We start from the raw sequence: 27317 nt of genomic DNA, 5'->3' as shown, positions 1-27317 counted from the left end.
ATAAAACTCAGGTCTCCCTAGATCATTAGCGAACTTACGTATATAGGTCAACCAGGGGATTCTAGTAGCCCGATCTAGGCTCATACAGTCAGTAACAATGTCTCTGTTCAGGCTGAGATCGGGTGAGGTCCATACTCGGTGCCACAGCAATAGCGGTTGCATGCTGATAAGGTCACTTATATACCGAGTGCCCAACTCTGCATGACAGTTAAAATTAGGTGTACTTTGGGGAACAGCCAGAATACATTTTAAAAATGCGTTTTCTATCTTCTGCATTAGTGTTGAGTCGGATATTCTCCAGACTCCCCCCCCCATAGGTAGCTATGCTAATACACTTAGCTTGATAAATTTTCAGCAATATGTCTGCGGGTCTTTTCCCCATTTTTTTGAGAATATCATCAAGACGGATCTATGACAGAATTTCGACAGACAGAATTTCGACCTACACAAATATCGGCGTAATTATATCGATAGCAAAAATATCGACGCCCTATGTACAACATGGTAAGTACCAAAATATCGAAAATTTAATATCGATGTAAAAAATATCGTTGTTAAATATATCGATTTTTTTTAAATTTAAAATAACATAAAAAAACTGTAAATAATACATAATAATTACTTAAACATATTTAAATATATGTAATAATTGTTAAAAAAAATAATAATACATATTTAATAAATAAAAAAAAATGAATCATATATAATATATAATTACTTAACAATAATTACTATTCCCACTCCAGTGGGTGCAACAGTAGGGAAAACTGACCCTGAACACTAAAAATACCCCTTTACCCAAAAACCTAAAACTGACCCTGAACCCTAAAAATACCCCTTTACCCATAAACTGAAAACTGACCCTGAACCCTAAAAATACCCCTTTAACCAAAAACTGAAAACTGACCCTGAACCCTAAAAATACCCCTTTACCCAATAACTGAAAACTGACCCTGAACCCTAAAAATACCCCTTTACCCAAAAACTGAAAACTGACCCTGAACCCTAAAAATACCCCTTTACCCAAAAAATGAAAACTGACCCTGAACCTTAAAAATACCCCTTTACCCAAAAACTGAAAACTGACCCTGAACCCTAAAAATACCCCTTTACCCAAAAACTGAAAACTGACCCTGAACCCTAAAAATACCCCTTTACCCATAAACTGAAAACTGACCCTGAACCCTAAAAATACCCCTTTACCAAAGAACTGAAAACTGACCCTGAACCCTAAAAATACCCCTTTACCAAAGAACTGAAAACTGACCCTGAACCCAAAAAATACCCCTTTACCCAAAAACTGAAAACTGACCCTGAACCCTAAAAATACCCCTTTACCCAAAAACTGAAAACTGACCCTGAACCCTAAAAATACCCCTTTACCCAAAAACTGAAAACTGACCCTGAACCCTAAAAATTCCCCTTTACCCAAAAACTGAAAACTGACCCTGAACCCTAAAAATACCCCTTTACCCAAAAACTGAAAACTGACCATGAACCCTAAAAATACCCCTTTACCCAAAAACTGAAAACTGACCCTGAACCCTAAAAATTCCCCTTTACCCAAAAACTGAAAACTGACCCTGAACCCTAAAAATACCCCTTTACCCAAAAACTGAAAACTGACCCTGAACCCTAAAAATACCCCTTTACCCAAAAACTGAAAACTGACCCTGAACCCTAAAAATACCCCTTTACCCAAAATTAATATTACAAATAAATTACTTCCCACCCTATTCCCCTATAAACCCACAACCCGCTCCAGTAGTAAAACATATAATTTAGTTAAAAATATACATAAATTATCAATTAATTAATCAATTAATCAATTAAAATAAATCATTGCCAATTAATATTTAATTGCAAAATAAATTAATAATTGAAAAATAATTATTTAATTACAAATAAATTACTTCCCACCCTATTCCCCTATAAACCCACAACCCGCTGTGGTAGTAAAACATATTATTTACTCTTATATATTTTTAAATTATAAAAACATATTAAACACATATTATAACAATTAATTTAAATACTTAACTTATATTTCTAACACATATTAGTAAATCGAAATTACTTACATCGATATATATGCTATCGATATTAGTAATTTCGATATTACTTACCTTAGGGTCGATATTCTGGCCATCGATATTCTGGACATCGATATTCTGTCCCATCGATATTAGCAACTCGATATTAGTGTAGGTCGAAATTAAAAACTCGATATTTTGACTGTTTACCCATCAAGACAGATGTAGCTCGTTTAACACCTTGGCTGCTAGGCGTTCCCCCCCCCCCTGTGCTGAAAAATGCCATTTTGCTGGTGTCATGACGAGCTCAGCTCGTCATCAGCACAGCTCAACTGTGCATCATGACGAGCTGAGCTCGTCATGAGCATCGAAAGGGTTAAACATCAAAGACCTGGATCTAATTGAAGGCCCCCAACTACCCGTATCTTCTAATACAATACCCAGGTAGGAAAAAGTTTTGGTTGGGGCGATCTTCTCTTTCCCTGCTAGCAGACGACACTCTCCATTCCTACGTCTACCACAGGTCATTACAAATGTCTTTTTTACATTTAGTTTCAACCCCCTCAAGTCCATAAAGTTCATATATGTATTTAAGGCCATTTGTAGCCCTCTTTGAGTTCTGGCCATGACCACAGCGTCATCAGCATACTGGAGTGAAACAATTTGATTATTTTTGACCTGGGGGAATCGCGCACCTCGGCCTTCAAATCTTTCTCTAAATCATTGGTGTATAAGTTGAAAAGAAAAGGGGCGAGAACGCATCCTTGCCTGACACCCCGCCGGACATGGAACGGCTAAGTGCATTCGCCGTTGGTACCAAATCTAACTTTTGCCCTGGCTCCCACATAAAGCAGCCTAAGGAAGGAAATTAGGGCCTCGTCCACCTTCAACTCCTTAAGGATCTTCGGGGCGTAGATGCTGCCCAGGACAATCAGTTTGCCATCTAGGTTACCTTTGACTAGGATGTACCTGCCCTGGTCATCCACGTTCCTTTCCACTTCAGTAAACGGGGTCCCGTGTCTCACCCAGATAGTGGCCCACCTAGAAAATGCTGAGTATGATGTGGAATATATATAGTCCCTCTCCATTTATCCGCAACTTCTGGGCTTCAGATATCGTGAGGTGTGTTTCTTGTAGGATGGCGATTTGTGTCTGCTGTCTAAGCAGGTAGGAGTGAACCCTGTGTCTTTTCTGCACTGCGCCTAGCCCTCGCACATTCCAAGTAACAACTTTGTACATTCCTGAGTGATCAGCCATGATCTACATGTGGTGGAATCAATGCTGTCAGTGGTCGCGTTCCGAAAACTCCGGGGAGCAGAACCCAGGGGAGTACACCTTTAAAAACAACTAACAGAATTAAAACAAACTTGGCGCAGCCAACTAACTTAGCCGTGCCCAACATTGATAATAAAAGTAAAGAGAACCAAAGTTTTGTGCATTCGCCATTGGGGGAGGGGTGGCCTAGCACATACATCTCCATCTTGTTACCAGTTTCGGTCTCCACCGGCTCAACAGTGGCCGGGCCGAGCCCTTGATGCGTATAAGAAAGGTCAGAGTGGTATACAGACAGCATCTGTGGGGATGTCAATGAGCAACCTCAAGCCATACCCCCGAGTACCCAGTGCAGTGTCAATGCTAGGGGATGTGATGTCTGTTGTGGAAAAGTCATTGTCTGCTCATCACGTGTATCGCCACCATCCCCCATACATAGCTTCTCATATAGGACAGGCATCAGAAGCACCAATTTCAACAGAAACAAATAAAAAAAGGATACCGTACAGTGACAGCTGCAGAGGTGTCAGTCCTGGATATCCCCCCAAGCAGTACTGAGGACTGCCCGGAGACACCGACGGAAAGAGCGGTGCTCCTTTTACCTGCGCTGCAGCCAGGTGGGGTGAAGCCTCTCAACAAACATACATGGTATACGGTTGAGCACGCCTGGGATACCCAGGTGATATTTTTTCATATTTTTTCATTATTATTCACAAAGCAGTAGTGTATTTCCAACAAAGGTCCTGAAGAATGCATTAGAAACTCTGTTCTTTGTAATGCAGAAACATGTCGACCACTATAAAGTGCGGTTATTATTTAAAACCCGCACCCACATCTGCCTTTTAATCTTAGGGATTGGGAGATATTAATACATTTCTTTTTTCTACCCAGTTCACCTAATTTTACTATTACCCCTCACTTTTCACTCTAACCACCATACACTGCTTTTTCATTAGCCACTTACATTCTTTTCTGTACTTCCCGCATACCACATTTCGGTCACGGTAACAACTTACTGGCCATTCTGTCTCCTGGGTAAGGAGAACCCAAATGATGACAATGAGGGCAGTACAGTGTGGCTTCTGATGGGAACTATTTTTCTCCATATACTCTTGAGCCTCGACTAGGCCTGTAGTTACCAACTTTCTCTCACTGGTGTTATTTTGCGTAGTCTTGGTATAGTGATCCGATTTGTCTGACTCACTTATATGTTCTCAGACCCCCAGGTATTAATTGTTGTTGTATAGTCCTGGATATCACCCGACAGGTTAGCTGTCGATGAGGTCATCAGCGGCCCTGGGCGTGATTGTAGGAAAGAGCAGCACACTGTTTTCCGAGTCTGAATGCACCGTGTTATCGTGAGACTCTGTGGCTATTTTCGCCGGGTCCTCTCTAAAGATACCGGCGAGCGAGAGGGCCGCCAGTTGGTCCTCCTTCTGATGGTCCCACAACGGTCCTCGCCCAGCAGGTCTCTGTCCTGATCCAGAGGGGGAGCGGCGGCCACCCCCGGAGCTCCTCTCCGACGTCCTCGTCTCCGCCTCCTGAGATGCCTCCTGGCTGCCGTCCAAACCCATCACCTCCAGCCATTCTTCGGCGTCCGTAGAGCTTTCGAAAAAGTGAGATTTCTTCCCCTGGATAACTTTCAAGTGGGCGGGGAAGAGTAATGCGTATTTTAGCTGTGCGTTTCTCAGTTTCTTCTTCACCGCCATGTAGGAGGCCTGCTGTTTTGGTACTATGTTCGTATAATCTGGGTAGAGCGACACCCTCTGATTCTCAAAATGGATGGTGGATTTCTCTCGAGCTTTTCTCAGAAGGACGTCTCTGTCGCCGTAATTAAGGATGCGAACAACGAGAGGGCACGGAGGGAGCCCCGGCCGGGGCTGTCCCGTCGGGTTCCTGTGTGCCTTCTCCACACAGAAGTACGGAGAGAGCCCTTCCGTCGCCACGTGCTCCCTGAACCACTGCTCCATGAACTCTTCAGCCTGCGGTTCCTCACATTTTTCTGGAAGGCCGATAACCCGTATATTATTCCTTCGGTTGCGGCCTTCCACGTCCTCGGCCGGTTCCATAAGCGCGGCGACCTGGCCTTGTATTTCTTTGATGGACGTGCCATGATCAGCCACCTTGGGCGCAAGGTCTGTGAGTGTTAGCCCGTGGTCTTTGACTTTGTCTGCCAGCTTGTCATGGTCAGCCTTTAGGAGGGATAGGTTAGTAGTGAGGGTTCCGAGTTGGTTCTCTAACGTTTGTAGAGAAACCCAGAGTATAAGGTCCAGCTTGTCCGGCTGAGGAGCACTCAGCAACGTTTGGTCAGCCAGGCCAGGCCCGCCATCGCTCGCCCCAGCACCCGCCTGCAGGCCGGGCCCTGTCGGCTCCCCCGGACCTTCCACGTTTCTCTGGCCCTTCCGGACAATGCTGCGCTTGTCCTGTAGTGCTCAGCCACCCTATAGGTGAGCCGGCCTCCCGGGCGTTGGAGGTCCCTCAGTTCACTAGGTCCGCCGGGCCCGCACCGGGCCCCAGGCGGATCAAGATCCGATGAACAGGGGTTCCAGCCCCGAGCAGGGTCGTCACACAGGGGGGTCCAAACCCCACCAGGGTACAGCTGTCTGTGGCTCGCTCCGTAAGAGCGTCTCCTCCGACCTCGAGGCCTGCTCAGAGTGGAGCTGGCGAGTAAGAGCGGCTCCCCCCCACAGTCACCGCCTATATCGTGACCTTGGTGCCTCGAGGCAACACTTTCTGCCTCTTGGTCCGTGGGTCTTCCTCGACCCCCCAATGGGGCAGATCTGCCAGCTACAGAGATCTCGAGAGGGGGGAGCAGGCTGCAGGTGCTATGTCGCGGTCCCGTGGCTCAAAATGGCGTTGCCTCCCGATTCAGTGTCTCCAATCTGGCCCGGGGATTCTGTGCGCCTTGCCCCGTCCTCCTCACCGTGTTCTGCTGCCATTCTCGCTGTCTGGTAGTGTGCGCTGAGGGGGGGGGTGGGGGCAGGCAGCCTCCGCCGCCGCCCATGGATCACAGGCCCCGCCTCCGTTAGTCCGGCGACCACCTTCCAGTGAGGCGCAGGTCTGCCTCCGGGCCGCAGCGCCACTCTACCTCCCTGCTTCAGAGGCCCGCACCGTGATTCCCGGCGCGTCCTCGAACTGGCCGCCCTGGCAGTCTTCCTCGTCTCCGCACCAGTTCCTGTAATCCGGTCCAAGGCCTGCAGCGGTGCCGCACAGTTCAACGGACAGGTGGCCCCCACGGGTCTGTATAAGTCGGAGAAAGCCCGGCCGGGCACGGAGCTCTAGCAAGAGCTGTCCGCCATCGTGGCTGTTCGGCCACGCCCCGATCATCAGCACTCCACAATGTGTTATACTGCCAAATATCATGGAAATCCGAATGGGCGTTTGGCCACTACACATGAATACATAGTCCATTGAAAAATGCATGGGTGCCCAAACAGGTGTTGGGACCACCCCCTTTTATCTATGCACCTCCTTAACCAATCACCACAACATTTTCCATGCTCGGCCAACATATATATTTTTTTATATATATATATATATATATATATATATATATATATATATATATATATTACCTACTGGCGGTCGCCAGTAGGTATATATAGTTAGGATTTTTTCTCTATGGGATTTTTGAAAATTCTATGTCTAATAACTTTGGCGTTTGTGGACGGAATTGGCTGAAATTTTCAGGAAAATGGAACATTTCGTTTCTGAGCAGCCCCTGACAATTTGGGGGGGTTTCATCAAGGGGGGGCCGAGAAAAAAGGGGGGTCCCAAAACGCATTTTTCCCATGTTAATTTCCATAGGGCGGTTGGCCTCACTTTTAGCTCGAACGGCTGAATGGATTTGCACGAAACTTGGCAAAATTGTAGGGACTGTTAGCCTGATGTGCCTTTGCTAGGTCTCAATATATGTGCTCCAGTGGATTTTGAGTAATTTAGGTTCAAAAAAATATATATATCTGGGCGGAGCCTAACCACACATCTGATCTGATTGGCTGTCAGCACTTCATCCAAGAAGTGTTGGCAGCCATCTTGGGACCAATATACATGATAGCACCTCATTAAAAAGCATTGTAGTTAATAGAGGGTTTTAGGACTTTAGTTACATAATAAATCATTTGTTGATGGTACCATACTCGTTTTAGGAATTGTGGTGGGTTCTAAGGTGATTTTACCATGTGAAAAAACCTTCTGCTGTGATATCATGAATATTGTTTGAAAGAAAACTAATATCTCATGATTTTCCCACAGTGGTTTGGAAGGGGATCTATAAGCTAAACTGAAAGCATATTTTCTGTAAATTCACATTATCTTTCTCAGTCATGTGAAAATGAAGTCTGACATTCTCAGTAAAACATGTACATCCAACAAGGACAGAGACTGTCAGTTGATTCCTTTGTGTTCTACTGCAGCCTCCTAGAGTGTTCTAAAGAACAACTAGAGCGCTAACAGTCCTACTTATTACAAAGGTATGGCACACCTGAAGCCATCTTGATTGGAATAAAGTGGTAACTCTTAAAACATTTAATTTAAAAAGAAACAACATGAGGGGGTATATTTTGCCATAGAAAGTATGATTAGTGCTGCAGAATGAAAAATTAGGGCACATTTTGAGTGACTTCTCAAATCCTTTTCTATTTCATTAAAACATTCTGACATGCAGTCTCCCAAAATGGCCACCAGAGACAAAAGAGCCCAAATGTAGCCCAAATATCACCCAGATGTAGCCCAAGTATAGCCCAATGACAGAATGTCCCAGAGTGTTCTAAAGAACAACTAGAGCGCTAACAGTCCTACTTATTACAAAGGTATGGCACACCTGAAGCCATCTTGATTGGAATAAAGTGGTAACTCTTAAAACATTTAATTTAAAAAGAAACAACATGAGGGGGTATATTTTGCCATAGAAAGTATGATTAGTGCTGCAGAATGAAAAATTAGGGCACATTTTGAGTGACTTCTCAAATCCTTTTCTATTTCATTAAAACATTCTGACATGCAGTCTCCCAAAATGGCTACCAGAGACAAAAGAGCCCAAATGTAGCCCAAATATCACCCAGATGTAGCTCAAGTATAGCCCAATGACAGAATGTCCCAGAGTGTTCTAAAGAACAACTAGAGCGCTAACAGTCCTACTTATTACAAAGGTATAGCACACCTGGAGCCATCGTGATGGGAATAAAGTGGTAACTCTTGAGACATTTAATTTAAAAAGGAACAAAATGAGGGGGTATATTATGCAATAGAAGGTATTATTAGTGCTGCAGAAAGAAAAATTAGGGCACATTTTGAGTGACTTTTCAAATCCTCTTCTATTTCATTAAAAAATTCTGACATGCAGTCTCCCAAAATGGCCACCAGAGACAAAAGAGCCCAAATGTAGCCCAAATATCACCCAGATGTAGCCCAAGTATAGCCCAATGACAGAATGTCCCAGAGTGTTCTAAAGAACAACTAGAGCGCTAACAGTTCTACTTATTACAAAGGTATGGCACACCTGAAGCCATCTTGATTGGAATAAAGTGGTAACTCTTAAAACATTTAATTTAAAAAGGAACAAAATGAGGGGGTATATTTTGCCATATGAATTATGATTAGTGCTGCAGAAAGAAAAATTAGGGCACATTTTGAGTGACTTCTCAAACCCTCTTCAATTTCATTAAAAAATTCTGACATAGTCTCTCAAGATGGCCACCAGAGACAAAAGAGCCTAAATGTAGCCCAAATATCACCCAGATGTACCCCAAGTATAGCCCAATGACAGAATGTCCCAGAGTGTTCTAAAGAACAACTAGAGCGCTAGCAGTCTTACTTATGACAAAAGTATGGCACACCAGAAGCCATCTTGATTGGAATGAAGTGGTAAGTCTGAAAACACTCAATTTAAAAAGGAACAACATGAGGGGGTTAATTTTGCCATAGAAAGTATGATTAGTGCTTCAGAAAGAAAAATTAGGGATCATTTTGAGTGACTTCTCAAATCCTCTTCTATTTCAATAAAAAATTCTGACATGCAGACTGAAACATGCACTTTGAATACCAGCAGCAGACGTCCCTGGTGAGCAGTAGCTTTACTACAGTGATCTAATGTGCAACTAGAGTGCTAACATTCAGAATTTATGGCAAATGTGTGACACATCTGAATGCCTTCTTGATGGAACCAAAGTAAACAAGCATTGAAAATGCAATAGATCTCGCCCTCGTTTAAGTTAAAGCCATTCTGTTTGTAATGAGGTGGCTTTTTAGCTTTGCTTTTATTAGTGTTTTTTCAACTTTCATGTAAATAACGCACCGTTTTCACCAAATCGACTTTGCCCAAGCACACCCTTCCCTTCGGCCAACAAATCCCAAAAATTCGGCACACCTGCCGATCCACTCTCCCTACAGCTCACCCAAGCCCCGTCCCTCTAGCGCAACTGGAACACCCCAAATTCACCTTCTCCATGCGCACCAAAAACTCCCATTGAATAACATGACAATTCGCTACTCCGCACAAAAATTGCTCTTTAAAGCACTTCCACTGCTCCGATCCGCTTCAAACTTGGCTGGACACTAGTTCCAGCGATTCCCTAACATCTCACCAAAATTCAGCCCAATCCATCCACTGGAACGGGGACGAATTTCAACCCGAATACGCGCCCCCCGCAAACACAAAAAAAGCCATATAACGGCCAAATCTCGACCAAAAACCGCCAAAATCCCTCAAAACCTTGCCAACACCAATACGCACGAAACTGAACCGGCCCCTCAGCCCTAGGCTCCGGGAACCCTACTTAATTGACCCAAAAGCCCTAAAAAAGCAACATAATACACACGAAAACGCCCTAACAACCCTAAAATGCATATAAGTATATGTATGCATGCATTTATGTTTGTATTTATATAGATATACAGATGATATATGTTTATATATGTATGTATATATATATATTCACTGAAAAAACCATAGGCTATAGACCATATATAGTTAGGAATTAGCATTTACAAAACCTTGAAAATTCACTGAAAAAACCATAGGTTATAGACCATATATAGTTAGGAATTAGCATTTACAAAACCTTGAAAATTCACTGAAAAAACCAAAGGTTATAGACCATATATAGTTAGGAATTCGCATTTACAAAACCTTATTTTACTCACACAAAACCATTGAAATTCCATATATAGTTAGTTGCACTAACTATATATCGCGCACCCGCAATCCACTGCTGATGATGTCACATATTACATCATTCATGACATGGTCAGTGACATCACTGATGACATCACTGATGACATCTCAAATGACATCACTGATGACATCACTGATGACAACATCCAGTGACTGTATGTTTCTGTAAAGTTAAAATATGTCTTACATATTGAAGAATGAGTGGATGTATAAGTGTCTGGATGAAGGATTTAGTAGGTGCATGACTGACTGTATGAGTGAGTGATTAAATGTGTCTCACTGAGTGCATGGGTTAGTGACTAAACTGTCTTAATTTGTGCATCATTATGTCTGTTGTTCTGTAAACTGTTGCATGTGTTGATAAGTAGCTATATGAGTAACTATATGGGTTATTGATTGGTTGCCCAAGTATTTGTATGGGAGACTGAGTGTGTGTGTGGGTGGCTTGGAGGTGTATGACTCTGTGCATAGATGTGTGAGCAGTTGATTCACTAGATGTATGGTTTCAAAAGTGCATGTGGAAACAGCTGTATGGGCGGTTGACTGTGTGCATGAGTGTATTGGTGAGTGAATGGATATCTCAGTGCTACATGTCAAAGTAAGTACATATGTAAAACACAGTACATGTGAGAGTTGACATATATAAATAACTGTGCATAAGAGCCAGTGAATGTGTGAGTGGCTGTATGGATCATTGTGAACTTGTATCAGGGATTGTATAAGAGAGTTAATATGTGTTAGTATATGTTTGAATAAGTAAAGTTTGTATAACTGTATAGTTGAGGAAATGGAGGTGTGATTGATTCTTTGATTGACTGACTAGGTGTGTGAGTAACTCCATGGATGAGTGACAGTCTGTGAGTGTCTGTTTACACTGATTGTATCTAAGGTTATATTAGAGTCTGAAGAGGTTCATCGTATTATCACATGAATGATATCATCAGTGATGTGATCAGTAATGTCAAATGAGATGTCATCAGTGATGTCATCAGTGATGTCATTTGAGATGTCATCAGTGATGTCATTTGAGATGTCATCAGTGATGTCATCAGTGATGTCACTGACCATGTCATGAATGATGTAATATGTGACATCATCAGCAGTGGATTGCGGGTGCGCGATATATAGTTAGTGCAACTAACTATATATGGAATTTCAATGGTTTTGTGTGAGTAAAATAAGGTTTTGTAAATGCGAATTCCTAACTATATATGGTCTATAACCTTTGGTTTTTTCAGTGAATATATATATATATATATATATATATATATATATAACCTATTGGCGGTCGCCAGTAGGTAGTTATAGTTAGGATTTTTTTCAATGTTAAATCTCAAAATTCTATTTGGAATAACTTTGGCGCCGGTTGACGAATCTGCCTGAAAATGGCCTCAAAATGGCCTCGTCGAGCTCCGGTCCTTCCCTGAAAGTTTGGGGGATGCGTCAAGCGGGGGCCGAGATAATAGGGGGGTCCCAAAATGCGTTTTCCCCATGTTAATTTCCATAGGGCGGTCGACCTCACTTTTAGCCAGAAAGGCTGAATGGATTTACACCAAATTCGGCAAAATTGTAGGAACTGGTAGCCCGAAGTGCCTTTGCTCTGTCTCAAGATATGTGCTCCAGTGGATTTTGAGTAATTTAGGTTCAAAAAAGATATATATCTATGACAGCGCCCCGGTGAGCGCACCGGGCGCGCCACGCGACTTGCGCGCAGAAAGCTGATTGGTTCTTGGTTGTCTGTAAACATTCGAAACAGTCCGGAGCGGCCGCCATCTTGTGTCTCGGTAGGATTCAGACACAAGAGGTGGCCAAAGAAAAGGGGGAATTGACCATAAGGGGGCAGAGTAGACCCTCCCTGACCCCCTAGGTTTGATGTGGGGGCTTTAAAAGGGCCCCGCGGGGCAAAAAAAAATATATTTTTTTTTTCGATTTTTGCGCACCGGGAAGTGCACAACAGAGAAAAAAGAATGCCAGAGTTTAAAAAATGTTGGAAATATTTTATAAATGGGAGGTAGTTCTGAAAAGAACGTTTTTTTAATTCTTTTTGTTGTTTTATATTTTTTTATTAGTTTTCTGAATTTTTTTTAACTTTTTTGTGTTTTTGAACAATTTTATATTTTTTTGGTTTTTTTTGAGGGAACAAACAAAAAACAGGGAATTGGAAATGGCTCAACAGGAGCAAAAAAAAGAAAAGAATTACTGTTTTCTTTCCTTGCTGCATTTGTGGTTGTCTATAGCAGTATTTATTAAGGTGACGCTAAGTTCACCATAGCATAAAGTTTTGCCACACAAAATGCAAAGAAATTTGACCTTGCCAAATTTTGGTTGAATATTTGGCACCATTTGCCATTCTTCTGGTCCAGAAAGTGAGGGTACTGAAGAGGAAGTGCTGGGCACAGGGGGTGGGTTGTGCCGAAGTTCCCGGACTTCAGCCTGGGCCAAATTATTGGGATGCCACCTCTCCATGTGGCGGATCATGGTATAGTTACCAAAAGAATATTTCTTGGAGGGATTGCCCCTGGAGAGAACTTTGTCACAGATGAGACAGGTGACTTTGGGGGCGTTCACCTTTTTTTTGGTCATCTGAAAAAGAAAAAAATTGCCAAATGAAGTGCACTTTGACGTGCCTTTGTCTTGGTTCTTCTGGGAGGTAGACCCTTTGATGTTGATCCTCCTCCTCTTCTTCCTCCTCTCCTTCTTGTCCTCCAAGAAACTGTGGTGGTGGACCTTCTTTTCTGGGTGGTGGGGGTGGTGGTGGGGGTGCACCAGCTGCAGCAACAAGTGATGCCATTCTTTCCTCCAAACTATCTCTTGCTCTCTCAATAAAGAAAGTAAGAATGAGGAAAAAAGGAGGGGGCTTTCATTATTTGGAGAAAAAAAATGAAGAGAACCAATGAAAAGTGTTATTTTCAAGTCACATGACCCGATGCGCTTACGTTACGCGCTCCGACGTGCTTCCGTTACACGCTCCGGGCCGTGCCGCGGAGCGCTTCCTGGTGCGTTTAAGCAGCGCGTCATAAGACGCATCACGCGGCTACGCGATACGTCACGCTTACGCGACGCATCATGATGTTGCTTTCGATCGCGACATTGGCGCTAACGGGACGCTTCCCGGTTCGCGCACCGGGGCGCTTCAAAATAGTATGCTTTCCGGGGCGCTCACCGGGCACGCACCGGAAGCGCTCCAAGACAAAAAAAATATATTTTTTTTTTAAAAAAAATGAAAAATTGTAAGGACTGATAGCTATGTCTCAAGATATATGCTCCAGTTGTTTTTAAGAAAATTAACTTTTAAAAAATATATATTGGCCTATATTTGGGCTTTATATATGTTAGAGCCCAAATGTAGCCCAAATGTAGCCCAATGTAGCCCAATAAAGCCCAAAGATGGCCACCAGAGACAAAAATAATACAAATGTAGCCCAAATATCAGCCAGATGTAGCGCAACTATAGCCCAATGATAGTATGTACCAGAGTGTTTTAATCTAGTATATGTGAGTATTGGTGTATATAAGTGCGTATATGTGAGAGTCAGACATTGAAAGAGTTCTTGTTTAAATAAGTATGTGTTTCTATAAGTGATTGTTTAAGAGAGTAAGTATGTGTAAGTTTCCTTAGAAGTAAGGTGGTAGTGTGTGTATAGCTGTATATGCAAAAAAATGGATGTTCAATATTTTATTTGCATGTGTGAATATGTGTGTGAGCAACTCATGGAAGACTGTCGGTGTGTTAATGGATGTATAGGTGTCTCACTACATATGATGAGTGAGTATATGTATGACTGACTATATAGAACTGTTGGTGAATGAGTGGATGTGTATGTAAATGGTGGAGTTACTGAATTGGTTGTTGTAACTGGTATAGGTATCTCCACTTTTTTGAAAATGTTAGTTTCTATTTTTTAATATTTGTTTCGACGGTTACTTTACAGTGAAAGGAGGTCAGTCTCTCTGTCACACGGATGGTGTCATCAGTGATGTCATGAGTGATGTCACTGACCATGTCATGAGTGATGTAATATGTGATGTCATCAGCAGTGCATTACACACGCAAGTTATAGTGAGTCCAACTAACTATAACGTGGGAATTCCAATGGTTTTATGCCAGTAAAATTTCCAGGTAACTATAACTGGTGTGAAACCTATGGTTTTTTCAGTGAATTTAATAGGTTTTTTAAATGCTAATTCCTAACTATAACTGGTGTGAAACCTATGGTTTTTTCAGTGAATATATATATATATATATATATATAAAATATATATACATATATATATATATATATATTTGTATATATAATAATATATATTTTTACACAAAGTTATTTACATTTTTTAAACAGAATATGAATTAAAAGAATTACTATGGCATGTGACAGGGGTGGTGGTCTTTGGCATGTCTCAACTATTCCCGTTCTCCTCTTCACACCACTCTCTTTTGAAGTCTCTTGGTTAGACACCCACATGCTTTATCTCCTCTGAAACACTACATCTGCATATCTCACATCTTATGTCTTTCCTTTTCACCACCCTCATTTCACTCTCTTCTGCACATACTTACGTTACTTCACTTCACCACACACACAATGCATCCACTCATGTCTAAACACTGCATTGTCTTCAACTTTCCCCCACCAACATTTTGAATGTTGTGTATCTCATTCTTACACTTTCGTATGGCATCACAATTACAATTGGTGTACCTGACAATTGGTCTCTGTGCTCTGCAGAGATGCCAAGGGTGGGATGAACATGTTTTCCTATCCCTTTGGGACAATTAACAGGTATTGTGAGAATTAGACTGTCTTCGGCCTGAACTCCGCAGCTCTTAATTTTGGCCCTGTATAAACACCCACCCAGAAGAACCTCAACTCGCACAGATACCAAGAAGCAACTCATTTCATGGCATGTGCTGTGCATGAATAATATGTTGCGTAAAAAAACAAATTAAGACACCATCCAGGAAAAAGCAAATACCCTTAGGGAATGCAAGAGTAAGTAAAACATGAAATGTAAACAGGGACAATATTGCTGTTCACAGGTTATGAGGGCAGTTTCTGTGTTTGATGGCTGAGGCTGTCGCTGCTGCAATAGTGGGGGGAGGGGCGGGGCAGGAGAGTTAGCACTGGCCTCACCTGCCCCTCACCGCCTAGCTATGCCACTACACATGCCCCTTCACACCTTCCGCCCATGGGTAAATCACTTAGGTTGCACATTTATTAAATTGGTGGCGCGCAAGAAAGTCTATTAAATTGCTCAGAATTTAGTCCATAACTACAGATACTGTCCCTCATCTGTAGTTGTTACCCATGGAAATCAACCTTCCTGCTGAAGCCGAATGAGAAATTGCAAAATAAAATGACAGTAGTTCATCAAATAACATCAATTTCTACTGTTTTATAATAATGAAAAGAGGTACCTTTAATTTTTTTAGTTCCCCTTCTACGTCAACGATCAAACTTGGGAACATGGACTGGTACTCGAGCGCTAAATTCTTAAACCTATGATGACATCAGAATATATATGGTGATCAAAAAGCAATAACTTTGTTAAATCACTTTTAATACATTTAGGGTAAAGAAATTCATAGCTAAGTTAACAGCTAGTAAAGGTTTTCAATTAAAAAAACTTGCTTGTGAAAAGTGTTGAACTTTACCTTTGCGAAAACTCATTGAAATCAGCTAGGAGGTCACACACACGAAGACCTGTTCGTGATGCTTTTGATGAGTATGTTGGTCCGATTCCCTTCTTTGTAGTTCCAATACTGAAGAAACAAAAGTGTATACATCAAGCTATAAAAAGGACTAGCAACATGAGCTATTTCTCATAACCATATCCTTTCTGTGTTTCTTAATACTGTAAACATCAGGCGTTACTAACTCTCAGTGTAATAGTATGCAATTTATTACATTTTGATATAAGAAAGTGTGAGTAGGCGCAGCCAGAATTCAAACTCAATAGAGAGAAGTTGTACATGACGTCCATGTAAGAAGCCAGTAGTGGGCACTTAACTCGCTGAGCCGCTTTGTAAAGCAGTTGACCCTAGTAATACTTTCAATCTGCCCCAAATTATTACGGTTCTACCTCTTAATACATGGTAGGTATATGTGTAAACCTATGTGTTTAACGAATATTTTACTTAAAGTTTTCGCTCCGTTGACCTACTTAAGCATTTATAAAAAAAACTTTGTTATACGAACAAAAAGTTTATAATTATAGTGTATGGTCTTAATTTTGAGACTGCACGAGTCCTTTCTTCAGATATCAGTTGTTGGGGAAAAACATGCACTTGCTTATTTGTTTATCTGATCATGTCTCCCTGTCATAACATATTCTTATATTTTCTCAAATGTTGTCAGTGTTCTTTTTAAGGCAGGTCTCCAAGGGTCAGCAGATGCTACATTTTCTCAGCCTCACAGACATACATCCCTAACTTACAAAACCCAAACACACACACTTTTTGGAAAAAATCTACGTGCAAACCAGTTTCACACAATTCCCCCAGGCACCAGGATAATGCAATGGCTCAATGGACCTCGCCACAGCAGGGTCGGAAGCACTGCTTCCAGACAGTGGGCCTGATTATGAGTTTGGTTGTCTTGGAACAGGCGGCCACGCCAGCTCTCTGCTCGAAGACCCCTAACCCCGTAGCCTAACCACCCGCCATATTCCGATGAGAATACAGGTCAGTGGTTCTGTGACAGTGGTCCCACAACAGTGCCTTTCAATGACTCATATCTAAGCCTTAGAAAGGCACTGCAGTGGGAGCGCCACAGCATGTTACTGCATGGCATGGACTGCTAAGTGCATGCCATGCAGGAACTGGGGGTGCATTCTTATAGGGGAGCACAACATATGCTCCCTGGCATGCATCTCCTGGTGCTGAGGCAACAGGGGGGCCCTGTAGGGCCCCCCTTAGTTTCCTTACCACCACACTTTTCATGGCAGGCTTACCATAATGAAAACTGTGGAGGTGAGGAAACTCTTGATATTGCATATTGCAGGCCTCAGACCGCTGCAAGACCGCCTGGGATCACAAATCCCTGCCGGCAGCAGCAGTTCTATGGCTATCGGATCACCCTATTCGTAATGCGGCAGTGAGACATCCACTGCAGGCTTGGCGGTCCATCATACCGCCAAAGTCATAACTAGCACCTATGTAGTCTTTAGAGGCAGGAGTGGTGAAAAAAGGGACTGACACCCTCACCTGTATGTTGGTGCCAATATGGGATCTCTTTCCATAGCCTGGCACTCGCCTTCCACATGTTTGAGAGGTGAAGAGTCTCCCTATGAAGTGAGTGAAAATAGAGCTTCTCTGTGCATTTCTGCAGGAGCCAAACCTTACCAGGAAATTACATGAAGCCATTCTTTTCCCTTACGAAAGGGAGGTGGAGAGAGACAACCTCCTTGGGTGGGATTACCTGTAGGTTACCTACATAAGGCCTCAAGACATTTCAGATGGAGGAGGGCAATACAGGGAGTGGGAGGAGAGATTGAACCATGTTCATTCTTTATAGCACCTGTGACAGGACCTGGAGCCCTCACTCTGCTTCTACCCAAAAGATTCTTCAGTAGAGAAAGGGACAGGGCAACTAAAGTCAAGACCTCTCATTGTGAAACTTATGCTAAAAAGGGTTTGATAAACCAGCGTCCTACTTTTCCGACTATCAATAACTGAGTAAAACATACTGCAAAATGGATAAAAGGGCATATGCATGGTGCATCAAGAGACTTAGCTTCTGTGAACTGAAACAGAGCAACCACATAGAAAGGAAAAAGAAAACCCAATGGGTGCATTTTCACTTTTTCCTCACAATACAACCTCCAATATCTCCCAGCTATCTGTGTTACTTTAGTATTCTCTAACAAAATATGACAGATTTGCATCTCTGTTACTCTTGCTCGGACACAGGCTGCTAACTCTAAACCACTTACTCTTGTTCGCCTTGCAGTTGCTCCAACAACTCACTGGCTTTCCTAAATCCGGTTTCTTTGCGCTGGGGATGCAATTTGAAGTCCTGCTTCCTCAAGAATATTCACGGATGGATGAATTGCTATAGAGTAGTCCATTAACACGGCAAGATGATGCTGGCGGCTCCTCTATGGGGGCGTTTGGGCACCGCCCCACTGCGGTCTCGCCGTGCGAAAAGGCAGAAACAAATGGTAGTTATTACTGTAATATCTACGATTTGTTTCTGCCTTCTCACACGGCGAGAAAGCAGAAGTTCCTGGTTGAGAGTGGTCCGTGTTACTCAAGGGCAGGGGGGAGTGGCTTGCCCACTGTTGTTAATACTGTCTGTTTGGGCGGCCTCAGGCTGCCCAAACAGACTGTATTAACAACAGTGGGCAAGCCGCTCCCCCCTGCCCTCGAGTAACACCGCCTACTCTTCCTGTTCTCTCTGTATGCTGCAGCATACAGAGAGAAAATGACATGGGTGGGGCAGCGGCCGGACCAATCAAAGACGCTGCGGTGGAGGGGAGGGAGGCTGCCTGCAGCCTTCCTGTTGACGAGCAGCACCCTGGGAATTCGAAACGCAGACGGCGGGAGTCGGGAGTCTGGAGTCTCGGAACTTAAATGCGGGAAGCCAGGTACGTTTTACTTTTATTATTTATCCCGCCTCCCCCCCATCCCCTCTGCAGCGCGACAACACCATTTCCACCCCCCCCCACCCCAACCGCCCATAATGCCGGCCCTGACTGTTAAGTAAGGAGCTTAAAAAAATAGGTTTGTTTTGAACGGAGGAGCCTAGGAGTTTTTTTGTTCAGTGAGCCTTCCACCTGCACCAGTACTGGGACGAGGAACGTGAAACTAGAGTATTGAACATTTCTGGTTAGTAATCCAGACGTTGCCATCAAGTTTCTACAACTGAGCCATTGGGTAGAGCACACCTACCTATCTTTACTAGCTTTTCTATTTCATGGTGGATTACCTTTAAAGAAGTCTTGGCTGCACTACTGTTAATCCCTCTAAGTGCTCGGACTCCAAACCATGGAACCATTGTAGGCAATCCATTCTCTGCATGGGTAAAATTTTCGGAACTGTTGGCGTCAAACCGTAAAGCTAAAACGATCGGAGGTGGGCAAGCCATGGAACTCATAAGAATGACCCAGTCAGGGGACCTAACAGTCAAAACTCAAGCCGAGCCGGCAATGCAAATCATAAGGTCAATACTCTTTCACTTTCATTCTGCCTTCATGTCGCTGTCTGCCTGTCTTTCTGTTTTTCGTTTTCTCGATTTCTCCCTCTGTCTTCCTTTCTGTTTCTCCTGCTGTCTCTCTTGGTATCCCACTCTCACTCTTTCCTCTTTTTCTAGCTCCCAGGGTCGGCTAATCTTTCATTGATTCTGGGCAAATCAATGAGTGGAATCTACAGAAAATAAACAGTGCATGCAGAGGCCCGTTTACTTCCTTTTCCTACGTTGTCTTTGTCACCCCTGAGACCATGGGCCGCAGGGCAGTGCCAATGGTACTTAACAGCAAGCCTGGGGCAGCAGTGCCCTTGCTGCTCCTAATTAAAGTCCATCAAAGATGTGTCTCTGTTATATGTCCCAACAGGCAGTGCAGTGCAGCGAGAATGTTTCCATATGGTGCGCTTTCATCTGAATGCCTGTTCTTCCTTTAACAATTATTAGGCAGATGTAATGTTTCGAAATATACACCGTTTGCCTGAGGTAATATATGATCTTATAACTGTAATGGTGCCGTGTTAACTGATTCACCCTGTTTGTCTAATTGAACCAAGAGGCTCATTGCATGATCTGAGTCATGTTTTCTGGATGAGTTTAACATTTGGGAAATTAGAAAAGAAGACTTTTGGCAGGATGGATACAAATCCTTTTTCTGAGCGAGCCGTGTCTTCTCTGGTTGGAGGCCGGTACGCTCTCGCATCATATTACTTTTTCGTGGTGTATATGGAAAACTTGAAGGTCTGTATTAGAGCACACTGCCATAGTGTGTAGGGGTGAAGGGTCATTACTACTGTAACGTTCGGGGTGCAGGACTGAGGTACAGTGACTGGGTTGGGTGTAAAATCTTACTGCAATTGCCTGGTGCTCTGGGTGAGCAATTAGGTGAATTGATAGAGCTGTGTTATGGCCTCTGAACAGCAGGGGGTGGCGCAGATCAGAGATGCTTTTACAGAGCTTTCTGTGGCATCTTAGTGCAGTGTAGTGATCTGTATCACGCCGTGGTCATAGCAGGCACGTCACGCAGGTTGGTGGTTTAGATCTTTATTCTCTTTCTGTACAGGAGATACTTGGCACATCTGTCCTGGTCACTCGCCCTGGTCACTCTGCCCTTCCCCGCCCCCTTGACCGGATGTGGTGTCCGGTGACCTGTCCCCATCCTCCAGGACCCACAGGGCCATAGTGCTATGCTGTCGGGTCACGACATCTCCCCCTTTGTTACAAACAAATGTTCATTATGTACTTTCACAATACTGTCGATCCTTACTGATCCTACTCACTTAGAGATGGAGTAGTGGAGAGGAATTAGAGAGAGAGGGAGAGAGAGAGAGAGAGAGAGAGCGAGAGAGAGAGCGAGAGAAAGAGAGAGAGAGAGAGAGAGAGAGAGAGAGAGACATGTCGATCTACATAATTCAATTAGTCTCTGCGGTTTTCTGCATATTCTTCTTGTTCTTGTCTCTCCATAATTTCTTTGTCCTCTGTCTTCCTCCTTTGTGGCTGCTGCTGATGGCGCTGCCATTTCTTCTTCCTCCGTCTTCAGCTCCTTGAAGTGTGAGCTATTCCTTGTAATTCGTTGTTGGGCAGAGGCTGCCGTGATCATTGATCCTTTCACTTTCGTCACTGTCAGTGGTTCTATGGAGAATGGGCTGTCGGACTTTCGTTGTTGTTTCTGTCGCACCACCACCAGGTCTCCTTCGTTCAGTTTTGGTTCAGCTGCATGTCTCCACTGATCCGCATATGCTTTCATCTTTCTTTTTGCTTCCTGATCTTTTATTGCAATTTCCTTTCTGTCTGCACTTGGTTTTGCTTTCATTTGTGGTAGTCTTGTTTTGCTTGAACGTCCTAGTACCAGTTCAGCCGGGCACCGACCTGTGGAGCTGTGAGGGGTATTCCTGTAGTCCCTCAGCACCTAGCACAGTGCCTGCCCAGTCGATATTTGTGTCAACTTTGCTCTTTGGATGGCTTTCTTGATGGTCCCCATGAAGCGTTCTGCCATCCCATTGGCCTGTGGCCACAGGGGCGTTACTTTCCGATGTTTTATCCCACGGTAATCCTTGAAACGGCGAAATTCTTCTCCTGAGAACGGCGGGCCGTTGTCCGTCTTTAATGTTTGTGGGGAGCCCCAGGCTGCGAATATGTCATCCAGCACAGGTAGAGTTGCATGTGCTGATGTCGACGACACCTGCCTCACTATCGGGAACCTCGAGAATGTGTCAATGACAACCAGTAAGTAGTTTCCAGTCTCTAGAGGTCCATAGAAATCCGCCGCTAGCTCTGTCCATACTTTTTTTGGAAGTTCCGACATTTGTAGTGGTGCTGGTTTTGATGATGGTCCCATCACTTGACAGACATGGCATCGTGTTATTGCTTCTTCTACCATGCCATCAAGTCCTGGGAACCACACATTTTCCCTCAGCATCTTCTTTGTGGCCACAATGCCTCGGTGGGACTCATGTGCCAGTTCAAGTGTTCGCTTTCTCAGCCTGTAGGGTATCACTATCCGTGCTCCTCTCATCAGGATGCCATTTTCTGTTTCTGATAGCTCTTCATTTATCTTTTTGAACGCTAGCAGTTCTTCCTTGATTACCCCTTTTTCTGTGGCGCTGTTATTATTTATGTGTCTCCATCTTTGTTGTCTCACCACGTTTCTGATAGCTTGCATGGTTGGATCTCTCTTTGTTTCTTCCTCTAGCTCTGCTATTGTTATTGACGTTGGAGTGCTTTGATTGAGGATGAAATTGAGGTATTCTTCTGCCATGGTTGTGGTGTCCTCTTTGTGGGGCAGTGGGTGTTGTGACATGTAGTCTGTGGGATTGTGTTCTTTTCCGGGCTTGTGAACTATTTTAAAGTTGTAGTCCATCAACCGGATTCCCCACCATTCTATCCGGGGCGGTATCTTGGCACTTGGGTTGCCATAGATTGTTATTAGAGCCTGGTGGTCAGTTACTATCGTGAAGGGCTTCCCATAGATAAACATGTGGTAGTGCTCACAGGCCCACACAACTGCCAGACTCTCTTTTTCCGGTTGAGAGTATGCTCTCTCAATGTCCGACAAACTTTTGCTCCCATAGGCCAAGACACATCTTGGTGATTCCTTTCCTTGTTTGTGTTGTGCCAGTATTGCGCCCAAACCAACTGGGCTGGCATCCACCGTCAGTTCTGTGCAAAGACTCGGGTCAAAGTACGCCAGGTGATCTACAGCTGTCACTGACGCCCTTATCTCTTCGAACGCCTTGCTGCATTCTGTGGTCCATACAAATGGTTGTCCCTGCTTCGTCAACTCTCGCAGTGGTGTACTCACTGTCGCGAAGTCTTTTATGTACCGCGTGCAATAGCTGGCAAGACCGAGAAAGGATCTAGTTAGCTACATCACTGGGCTGTTTTGCCTTTTCCAGGGTATCCACCTTGCTGCGATCTGGCCTCATTCCTTTTTTCGAGAAGATGTGCCCGAAAAACACCAATTCTTCCCTTCCTAGTTCACATTTTTTTTCATTCAATGTTAGTCCGACTTTCTCTAGTTGTGAACAGACTTCTCTCAGTGCCTTGTCGTGCTCCTCATCAGACTTCCCGAACACTAAAATGTCGTCACTATAGTTGAGACTGTTCTTGATTGGTCTAATTATTTGCCTGATTGTCTCTTGGAAAATTTCAGCTGCTGAGCAGATTCCGAAACTCAACCTCTTGTAACGGAACAGACCTAGGTGTGTCGAGAATGTCGTTATGTATCTTGACTGTGGGTCAAGTTCAAACTGATGGTACCCCTTGCACAGGTCCAGCTTGGAGAATCGTCTTGATCCCGTCAGGCAGCTGATCATGTCATCCAAATGCGGACCGGGATGTCGTTCTCTTTCGATGGCTGAGTTCGGGATCCTCATGTCGACACATATTCTGATCTGTGAGGTGTCCTTCTTGGGTACGGCTACTATCGGTGATACCCATGGTGTTGGCCCTTCAGCCAGCTCAATGATGTCTTGATCCAGCAATGACTTTATTTCTTCTTCCACTTGCGGTTGTAGGTGTATCGGTACACGTCTATGATGCTGAGCAACAGGCCTAACTGCTTCGTTGATGTGTAGTGTGATCTGCCGCCCTTTCAGTTTGCCTAGTCCTTTTGTTAACTTTGGATACTCTCTGAGGATATTTCCTTTGTCTGACATGTGATAGGTCATTTCCCACAGACCCATTATCTTTGCAGTGGCGTTGCTTAGTAAACATGGTGCTGGGATGTCCCCTCTTAGCACGTGAATCTCCTCCGTGATCGTTCTGTTCTTATATGTCAAAGTGTCTGTAAACTTTCCCAGGTTTGTTACTGGTCTTTTCACACCCCAGGTGAACACTTCTACTCTGGATGGTTGTAGGGGTGGTTTCCTCTTTATTTTCTCATATTCCATGGCGCACATTATGTTGCACGTGGCACCACAGTTCAGTACAAACTCCGCTTGGCGAGCCCCTACATCTAGGGTCACGAAATCTGTTTTCTCTATTGTCTTCTTGTCTACCAGCCATATGCTTTCTTCATTTGTTTCTTCAGCTATGGACATGAGGTATAACCGCTCTACTTTTTCTTCTGCTTCTTCTTCTTCTCCTGACTCTAGCGAAGAGCTCCTTGTTGTTGTTTCCATGTGCCGTGCGTGCTGGTTTGTCATCATTCGTGGTCTCCCTGGTCTACCTCTTTCATTTTTGAACTGCATGCCTTGCACATGCTGGCAAAATGATTGTTTCAATTGCATTTTCGGCATGTTTGACCGAATGCTGGGTATGCACCTAGGTGTGGAAATTCCAGCCCGCATCTGTAGCATTGTGACCCTTGTTGTTTCTTTGTCAGTTGTCCATTTGACCCCTTCTTCCATTGTCCTGATCGACCATTGTCTGTTATCCTGTGAGCTTGTTCAACCCGTTGTTCCATTTGTCTTGAATGTGCCATCGCTCTTGCTTCTGCTCTGGCCAGTTCCAAGATCTTTTCTAGTGTGGTCGGCTCTTTTAGTATTCTTGTGCGAAAGTCAGTGTCTCGACATCCTTCTATTATTCTTAGGCGGGTGGCCTGCTCATTGTCATATTTCTCGAACTCACAATGGGTGACTAGTTTTCTTAGCCTAGTTGCGAAGTCATCTGGCGACTCATCGGGCTGTTGAAATGCTATGTTGAAACTGTACCTTTCAAAGTCAATATTTCTTTGTGGGTCAAATTTGTTCGTGAGACACTTGATCAGTCCTTGGTATGTGCCTGTTTCATTTGCTGGTAGTGTTACTAAAAGGTCATCTACCTCATCTCCCACCAGGTTTAGGAACAGTCCTAGTTGTTTTGCTTCTACCACATCTGTGGCTTCCACGTACCTCTCAAACTTAGTGATCCACTTTTCCCATCTTATTCCCACCTGTGGCTCCGATACGCTACATGGGAGTGGTCTCCGATACTGTGCGCTTGCTCTTGCCTCAGCCATTCTTTTTTTTTTTTTATCTATGCTTTGTTGCTGTTTTCCTTTTGTTTTCCTTTATTCTTTATTTCCCTTTTATTATTTCCACTTTTCTGGTCTTTGTCCCTACTTTTGGGATCTTTGTCTGTTTTCCTTTTGTTTTCCTTTATTCTTTATTTTCCATATATTATTTCTTCTTTGAGGTCTTTGTCCCTATTTTTTTGGGATCTTTGTCTCTTCTTTCTTTTTCGCCTCTTTTCCTTTATGTTTGCATTGTTTTCTGCTTAGCCTGGCCTTACCATGGCTGTTCTGCTGTTTTCAATGCTTTTTCTGCTCACTTGTCCAATTTCCAAAATGGCTGCCACTGTTCTCGCGAGATTTCGTGATCGAAATCCCGCTCCAGTGAGACTTTGCGATCGAAATCTCACTTGCCTGACTTCAAAATGGCCGCCTGTCTTATTCTTGCCTCTGATTGGCCCCGCCGCCTGACCTTAAAATGGCCACCGAGACTCTCGTGAGAGCTCGCGCCACTGTTTTGAATCTGCGCGCTTGCTCTTAGCGCTTACCGCGATCAGCTGGATCTTTCCTCGGTGGCGGTCGGGGTGGGCTCCCGTGTCACTGCTTCTCCTTTCTTCAGTCCTTTGTAATTTCTGTGCATTGAGGGTGGGCTCCTCGCTACTTCCTGGTGATAGTCAACGAAACCTCAACGATCCACGCGTCGATCCTTTGCCCTCTTCGTCGCCAGTTGTAGTGATCTGTATCACACCGTGGTCATAGCAGGCACATCACGCAGGTTGGTGGTTTAGATCTTTATTCTCTTTCTGTACAGGAGATACTCGGCACGTCTGCCCTGGTCACTCGCCCTGGTCACTCTGCCCTTCCCCGCCCCCTTGACCGGATGTGGTGTCCCGTGACCTGTCCCTGTCATCCAGGACCCACAGGATCCTAGTGCTATGCTGTCGGATCACGACATGCAGCTCCAATTATAATAGCAGCAGGCGTTGGGGGTTAAGGCTGAGTTGAATTAGAGCTTTGCGGATTTGAGAATCAGCACGCCTGTGTGTGTTTCTGTGCAGGTGAAGTATGTCTGTCCTTAGTGTCTGTCTTCCCATAAGTCTTGCTGTGTTGGCCAAACTCCAGCAGGAGAGCCAGAGGGAGCTGAGAAAATATGTTCCCAGGGCCTGACCTAGCGCCTATTTGTTACTCTATCCTTCACAACTGGTAATTCATAACTGGATGTTCAAGTCCTGCATGTGGACCAACGGCAGGTAGACCAAAAAGAAAACCACTCTCAGATATACAACACACTCTTTTACTCTGCCTCACTAAATGCACAAATACAAGCAAATCGCTCGCCAGGAAGCTAGGAAGCAGGCGTAGATGTTCTGCTTTTTGATGCTGAATTTCCACAGGGGCTTTTTGCTGCTGAAACTTGTAAGAACAATGAATAAATTAAAACGTATGTTTTCAGGGATGTCCACTAACTCTAAGGCTAGCTAACAATAGTTATAATTATAATAATAGTAATTTTCCTGCTTCCTCAAATTTGCTTGAAAATGCACCGTTTGTCCACTCTTTTTTTCAAAATTTTCTAGGGGGGATAACCCCCCCACAAACTTCCAGTACACAGTGCAGTACGACAATAAAGTTACTCCTCACCACTTTCAAATGTCACCAGCCACCACTTCTATGATTCCTAGTCACAGCATTCCTCAGTGGTATAGTGGTCTAACGTTGTCGATGGTAAACCCTAAAACTTGGACTTTGACTAATTCCTCATAGCTGCTTCAAAATTAAGCTGCTTAAAATCATATGTTGCCCCTTCTAGTAATATATAGACACTCAATGAACAGTAGTACAAGGAGTCACAATCTTTCTCGTTTGCTCCCTTGGTCACTCTCTATTCCATGTTTGCTCCCTTGGTCACTCTTGTTCTATGATCTTTGGTCATTCTCCTACAAACATTGGTCTTTAACTATACCATGTCCCAAATAACAAAACAGTTTCTCTCTCTCTTATTCTGCTCCTTCCTTTCCATCTCACATGCTCCCCTTTCTATCACTGTCTTTCTTATCTCTACTTCCTAGTGTCTGATTTAAGTAGCTGTTACTGTGCAGCTATGCAGCGCATTCAACCATAGTTGCTGCACTGCATTGCATGATAGGGAGAGAGAGGGACAGCACCATATCTGCGAAGATATGTTGCAATTGCTCCCTTCCCCTGCGTTGGTGCACTATAGGCTG

The 27317-nt window shown here is 43.9% G+C and overlaps 1 protein-coding gene across 1 annotated transcript in view; it reads right to left on the bottom strand.

Annotated features, from left to right (window-relative positions):
- ADSS1 (adenylosuccinate synthase 1) overlaps positions 1-27317 on the bottom strand; it is a 478155-nt gene that overhangs the window by 139094 nt on the left and 311744 nt on the right. Inside the window, exons 6-7 of the mRNA XM_086937899.1 lie at positions 16133-16240; positions 15896-15977 (exon numbers count right to left, since the gene is read on the bottom strand). Of these exons, the coding sequence (XP_086794025.1) occupies positions 15896-15977; positions 16133-16240 (190 nt within the window). The remainder of the gene's footprint in view (positions 1-15895; positions 15978-16132; positions 16241-27317) is intronic.

The sequence above is a fragment of the Lissotriton vulgaris genome, chromosome 9, assembly GCF_964263255.1.
Source record: "Lissotriton vulgaris chromosome 9, aLisVul1.2, whole genome shotgun sequence".
In the NCBI taxonomy this organism is placed as follows: domain Eukaryota; kingdom Metazoa; phylum Chordata; class Amphibia; order Caudata; family Salamandridae; genus Lissotriton; species Lissotriton vulgaris.
This window is presented reverse-complemented; position numbering and strand designations above follow the sequence as displayed.